Here is a 7,194-nt window from a genome sequence, read left to right as displayed (position 1 = left end):
ATCAGAACAACATGGAGGGCTTATTAAACCTACATTGCTGAGCTCTACCCCAAGACAGGCTGATTTGGCAGGCCTAGGGGAGGGAGGGTAAACAACTTGCATTTCTAACAAGTTTCCCCATGCTGTTGATGCTTCTATGCTGGAGACCACAGTTTGAGAAACAGACACTAGAGAAACACCAGAGGTTTTTGTTACTTATAGACCCCAAGTCTCATGGTGGCATTAACTATCTTTAAGGACACAAAGGCCAAGTATAATATAATCTATGTTTTATTTTATACTTCTCTGATCATTAAAATCTAAACAGAAGTTTTGCTTAAACATAAAAAGAAAAAAAGAAAAAAACATTAACAGGATTAAATACTGGGAACAGATGAAGGGTGTGCAAGGAAGGGCTGTCTTGGGAAGGGCTGCACATTTGCAGGCACACTGGCAAAATGGCCCATGAAGCTCAGACCTGGTGAAGACTGTGCTTAAGTCACAGCTCAGTCCTGAGGCTTGGGCACAGAAGGCATCTCATTCCTGCTCCTCCCCAATCCAGGCTGCATGGGCACAGAACAGTGACAGCATATCTCCCAAGTGCACTGGACATGTCTCTTCCTTCAGCGTCTTCAGGCCAGAGTCCCCTGCTCTCCACACACACATGCACACTCATTTGCACTCACCAAGCACATGAGTGTGCACTTATGTCTGGGAACATGCAGTCACATTCATACACAAACAATGCTTCTGATTTCAGGCCTCCCTCACCCTCATAGGCTCAGGTTCCAACTCCAGAGTCAAGATGTGTGTTAGTGTCCTTAGCAGACTGACAAAGGGCCACTGCAGAGGCAGGGTGTCAACCATCCTTCCTGAGGACCCAGGCAGGGAGAAACTGTATTCTGTACCCTGCTGGTGTGAAGGAAAATTCTACTGAGAAACTGGGGCTGCCTGGGCTCATTAGGGAGGTCCAGATGATGGTTCTGAGAAACCATCCAGCCCTGCATCACTCCTCAATAACCAGTTGATAAGAAAGCAGAGTGTCAGAAGGCCAGTCCCTAGGAGGTCCCCCAACCCTGTGAGATAGGGGATACAGTGGTTGTCTGGATCCAGGGCCTGGTGCCATGTCAGCCGAACCATCACTTCTGCCAGGTACAGAAGAATCGTCACCTGGCACAAGAGCAAGCAGACACAATAAATAACAACTAAGTCAGAGAGTCAAGTGTCACTAAGAAACACTAGCAAATTTCAAAGGCAGATACCAAGGTGGACATGTCCACTCCAAGGAGCCCCCTTCCTCTAGCTTTTCTTGGGGTCAGTGCCCAGCTCTGAGCTCATGCAAAGGCAGGAAGTCCACCCTTATCCATACTTGCCTAGCCTCCCTCCCTGTGGTCAGGTCCTACTTGTGGCAAACTGAGGTGCCAGAGAGACCATCTCTGCTACACCAACTCCTCTCACTGTCCTTGAAAACTCAAGACATAGACCTTATTGGGACTTCAATTTGAGTTTGTTGGAAGCCCTTGTATGGGCAGCTTTGGACAGTAAGGCTTTCCTGAAAGTGCCAGTAGTGAGCACAGTCCTGGCTTCATTCCAGGGCTCCTCGGTCCCCTGTCCCAGGCTGACTCCAGCCCTTTCCGTGCTCCTGCTCAAGACAGTTTGTCAGAGTGCCCCAACCCACTATTCAGGGTCAGGGACATGCTGCAATTGTAAATGCCCTAACTCAGGGAGATTTGAGCACGTCAGTCCCTAGCTCTAGCACTGCCCTCCTAGAATTGCCCATCAGTGTCCACAGTTATCTCTGCAGACAACCTGGGCCCACGAGGGGCATCAGTCAGCTAGTCTGGGCAGACAGTCTGCTGAGTACTACCCAGAGGCAGGCACCAGCTTAGTCTCTTTCATCATGTCCTTATCACCATCCAGCCCTGACTAAAGTCCCTGCATGCCTTTCAGCAACACTCCAGCAGGGGGCTGGTCTCTGCCCACCCTGTCTGTGATGGTTGGTGTGCATGGCACAGTTTATCGGCTGGACCCAGTCATCAACTTGCTTCACAGCAACTTGCTGCAACTTCAGGATGAACCTTTGGTCCTGAGGAGTGTGCAGTGTGCTATACGTAGTATGGAGCGTGCCTTGTGGGGGGTGTACCCTATTAAATGTGCAGTGTAGCATGTGCTGTGTGGAATGTGCAGTGTGAAGTGTGCAATACAGAGTGTGGAGTGGCCTCTCTGTCTGGATCATGCCCTTGGGCTTGAACAAGTTGACTCTTGTAAGATGGGGGTCCTAGAACAGCCCCGCCCACCAACCAAGACAAATCTTGCTGGCTGACCAACCACTGAATGCTGCTCTGATACTGCTATAGTCATCCTCACCTGGATCAGGCTTGCTAGCAGATAGAACACCACAAAGATCTTACTGTCTGGGACCAAATGGCCTTCCACCAAGTAGATGATGTAGAAGAAAATCAGATGGCCCGGAACCACCAGAAAGAGCAGGACTCGGGCTGATATGGAATTAATTTCTGGAAAAAAGAAAACCAAGGAGATTGTGTGACGTGCTGGGCAGCAGAAGCCACCTTGGCATGTGGCAGTCTCCAGTGAGGCATCCACATTCATTTATCTATTACATGAGTGTTTACTGAGCACCTACTGTGTGGCAGGCACGTTCTTGCATATGGGGATATACTCCTGTCCCTTCCCTCATGGAACTGACATTTTAGGGAAGAGAGAGAGAGGAAAAAAAACCAGAATCAGTAGCAGAAACAAACAAGAAAAGTCATTTCAAACTGACCAGTGTGAGGATGAAAATAAACCAGGATAATGTGGTAGAGAACAAAGTGTATATTAGTAGGATGAATACTGGAGACTAGAAGCCCTCAAGAGAAGATGACATCTAGGCTGAGATATGAATCTGGAGGAGAGGACTCTGGGCAGAGGAAAGGGAACATGCAAAGGGCTTAAGGTGGAAGAGAGCTCTGGAATGTGGGCGAATGAAGGCTCAGCATGTGGAATTAGTAATCCAGGGAAGGGTGGCACACTCATGGGAGGCCTCAGGCAGCCCCTTCCTCACGCTAAGCCTCTGGGACTCATTCGGCACATTCTCTTTTGGCTTCAGTACTCTGAGAATTTGAGACTCTGCAAGAAGTGTGACTTCCTTGCCCCAACCACACACACTTAAAAATTGTAACATATGAATGCAACTGACTTCTCAACAGAAATAGAGTATCAATAAAAAGTCTCCATTTGCCTCTGAGTTAATATATTTCATCAAACTAACAAGAAAGAGGAGGAACAATCATACAGCTTAGAAGCTAAAAACACTACCATAAAATAATATGTAGAGAGGCTGAGAACACTCAAGAGCTCCAAAATCTCTTCATGATGAAAAATTAGACAAAGATTCTTTGGAAAAAAAAGTAGAAGCAAAATAAATAATTGCTATTGGTAGCAGGTCCTAAAACTCAAGAAAATCTATAGAAACATTACATAAATAAGAATTCAGTAAAATATTTAGATGCTGCTATAGCATCTGGGTGTCCTTCACCACCCAGATCCATATGTTGTAAATCTAATCCTCAATGTGATGGTATTTGGAGATGATTAGGTCATAAGGGTACAGCACTCATGAATGTCATTAGTGCTTATAACCTTATAAAAGACATCTCGGACACTTCACCCCTTCCACCATGTGAGGACACAGTGAGAAGACAGCTGTCTACAAACTAGGAAGCAGGCCATCACCAGACAAAATTTGCTAGTGCCTTGACCTTGAACTTCCACAAACTACAACTATAAAAAATAAGCTTCTTGTATTTATGAGCCACCCATTCTATACTTCCATTATAGCAGCTGAACTAAGACAGATACAGAAATAATAGAGAAATAGAAATAGATTTTCTTTTTTTAAAAGATTTTATTTATTTATTCATGAGAGAGGGAGAGAGAGAGAGAGACAGAGAGAAGCAGAGGGAGAAGCAGGCTCCCAAGGAGCAGGGAGCCCGATGCAGGACTCGATCCCAGGACCCCGGGATCATGACCTGAGCCGAAGGCAGACGCTTAACCATCTGAGCCACCCACACGCCCCTAGAAATAGATTTTCTATATATAAATGACAAATCAGAAAATTCAATGGTAATTTCCACTTCAAGACAAGATGGCTAGACATATTTCTTCCTATTCCTCTCACTAAATACAACTAAAAACCCTGGACATTATATATAAAACAAACATAAGAAGATTTGAAAAGGTGGAGAGAAAAGGTGGGCTGGCCAGGGACCTGGGGACCCAACAAACACAGAAATGAATTCCCTGAGTTGTTGTTTTGAGGGAGTTTTGCCTCATATATCCCAGACCAGATGCTAGAGCAAAAAAAAAACCAAAAATGTAAATGGCCACAGGACAAAAAAAAAAAAAAAAAAAAAAAAAAAAACCTCAACAAAAGCCCGCTCTGTCTAGCCAAAAGTCCATAAGAGGGATAGCCTAGCAAAACACAGAACTTTTAGGCAACAACTTCTCTATTTCAGCCAAACATCACAGGAAAAACTGCAGCCCCACTTCCATCAGCAAAGGCCAAGAGGGGAGCCTGGACTTCTGACCAAATCTAGGTGGAATGTGCCACTCACCCCTCTGGTTGAGGTGGGATAGAGAAGGCTGAGTGGAGAGTAAGCAGTACTCTGCCTGGTGGTAATGAGCTCCCCACTCAACCATGTCTGTGAAAGCCATGTGGGCAGCAATAACAAAGCTTTCCTCTCCCTCTCAGCCAGGGTGGTGTCAGAGGAACGTGGACCCCTCCCCAGCCCACCAGCAATGAAGTGCTCCTCTTCCCCCAGTGTATGAACAGAGGTGGTGGGTTTGGTAGGGGTGGGGGGAAACCTGGACTTCTACCCCCACCTGGCAGTAAGGAAGCAAAGCATTCCCTTTCCTTCAGTAGTGCAGTGTCAGAAAAGGTAGCTGAAAGAGACTTAAATGAGATCCAGAGTTTCATAATATATACCCCGAATGCCTGGGATTCAATCTGAAATCACTTCTTATAAAAGAAAAAAAAAATTCAGCTTGAAAAGACAACCAACAGACACTAAGAATGAGATGACACAGATGGCAGAATTATCTGAAAGCAATTTTAAGGAATCCATTGTAGAAGTGCTTCAACCAGCAATTACAAATATACTTGAAACAAATAATAAAAATAGAAAGTTTTGGTAAAAAAAAATTAGAAAGTCTCAGAAAAGAAACAGAAGATACAAAGAAGACCCATGTGGAAATTTTAAAACTGAAAAAATACAATAGCCAAAAAAACCCCAAACAACTCAATGCAAGGGATGACTAGCAGAGTGAAGAGGGCAGAGGAAAGAATCCATGAACTTGAAAAAAAAACTATGGAAATTAGCCAATATGAATAAGAGAGAATAAAATAGGCTGGGGGAAAAACTGAACAGACACTCTAGGGCTTGTGGGACTGTAACAAAAGATCCACCATCATGTCATCAGAATACAGGAAGGAAAGGAAAAAGACAGTGCGGCTGAAGGTGTATCAAAGAAATCATGGCTTGAAATTTCCTAAATTTGGCAAAAGATAAATCCATGTACTCAAGGAGCTCAGTAAACCCCAAACATGGCAAACCCTCAGAAATCCACACCAATGTGCATCACAACTCAAAGACTAAAAAGTAAAGAAAAAGTCTTGAAACAAACAAAAGACAAAAAAATAATTCAAATGACAGTAATTTCTCATGAGAAACCAGGGGATTCAGAAGAAAGTGGCACATTTTTCAAGTGCTGAAAAGAACCATCAACCCTGAATTTTATATCTGGCAAAAATATCCTTCAGGAATGTGCCAGCAAATCTACCCTAAAAGAATGGTTAAAGGTAGCTCTTTTTTTTTTATTTATTCATAAGAGATAGAAAGAGAGGCAGAGGGAGAAGCAGGCTCCCCGCTGAGCAGGGAGCCTGATGCAGGACTCGATCCCAGGACCCTGGGATCATGACCTGAGCCGAAGGCAGATGCTTAACCATCTGAGCCACCCAGGCGCCCTAAAGGTAGTTCTTGAAACAGAAAGGAAATGATTAATAGAAAATGCAGTGGGAGAAAAGATCCAAGTTTTAAAAGTAACAAAAAGAAAAGACCTCAAAAGGTTTCCAGTGGTTCTCAGAATAGAATCCAGTCTCCCTTCCTCAAGCTTCAAGGACCTATAACGAAACCCCTCCCTCCCTCCCTGGTCTCAGCTTCCTCCATCCTCTCCCTTGCTCGTTTTGCTCAGGCCTCCCTGGCCTTTCAGTTCTTCAGACTTACCAAGCTCCTTCCTGCTTCTGAGCCTTTGCTCAGGCTGTCCTCCCTGCCTCAAACGCTCCTCTTGCTCCAGCACGCCTCCTCCCCCCACACCCTCCCCTGCTCCCCCCATATCCTCAGAGAGGAACTTGCCAAACCCAAATCTCAATATCTCCTGTAATTCCTTCCACTGAACCCTGTACTTTTTTATTTTAAAACATGCCATAATTCGTAGTTAAATGCTCCTTTTTTGGTATGTTTATCTGCTCTTCTAGATCATGTAAATCCATGTGGGCAAGAATCAGCTTTCTCTGACTCATCACTGCAACCTGACACCTAGCACCTGGCAGAATTAAATATCTGAATGAATGGATGAATCAACTAGAGGCAGAGATAGGGAGTTAGGTCTCTGGGAGGAGGAGCTGTGTCCTTGACGATGATCTGGGCTGAGGTCAGCACTGGTCTTAGACATCTGTTGCTGCAGAGCAGATTCCAATGATGGCAATTTTTACTTGTGTAAAGAAATGGCCACATGGCCTCTGGAAGACACCAGACCCACCTGAGGTGCAGAAAGTGGAGCATGGGTTAGGCCAGAACTGTTTCATCCAGAGGGGGAGAACACCAGGCGTGCTCCACATGTGCAGGTAGGTGGAGATCCGGCTGGTCTGAATGGCCACCAGATTGCCACCAACACCTGGGAGGAGAAAAAGAATGTGGTTTCCCCTTTTTTATGCCAGTCTCTAAGTTCTATCTCTTATTTTAAGTCTATGTCCTCCAGGAAGCCTTCCTTGACTGATTCAGCACTGGATCTTTCTTCCTTCTCTCCCACTTTACCACAGATCTTGTTCGGTCCCAAGCAAGGGTAAACTGGACCTTGTGAATGAGGTACCACCTTGACAGCTATCTCTTACGGTGAAGGAAGTGTGACTGGCAAAGTAGGTTTTTAATACATATT

At 45.1% G+C, this 7,194-nt stretch overlaps 1 protein-coding gene across 1 annotated transcript; it reads right to left on the bottom strand.

Annotated features, from left to right (window-relative positions):
- Nucleotides 1-252: 252 nt before the first annotated feature.
- On the bottom strand, nucleotides 253-6,940 carry LOC112819197 (solute carrier family 41 member 3-like; the record flags this gene model as incomplete). Its single annotated transcript, XM_025866197.2, has 3 exons — nucleotides 253-1,149; nucleotides 2,347-2,495; nucleotides 6,799-6,940. Coding segments are annotated over 3 exons (501 nt in total), but the record flags the coding sequence as incomplete, so codon positions are not given.
- Nucleotides 6,941-7,194: the final 254 nt, after the last annotated feature.

The sequence above is a fragment of the Callorhinus ursinus genome, unplaced genomic scaffold (genome assembly GCF_003265705.2).
Source record: "Callorhinus ursinus isolate GAN/ISIS: 27379988/994484 unplaced genomic scaffold, GSC_fseal_2.0 scaffold524, whole genome shotgun sequence".
NCBI lineage: Eukaryota > Metazoa > Chordata > Mammalia > Carnivora > Otariidae > Callorhinus > Callorhinus ursinus.
This window is presented reverse-complemented; position numbering and strand designations above follow the sequence as displayed.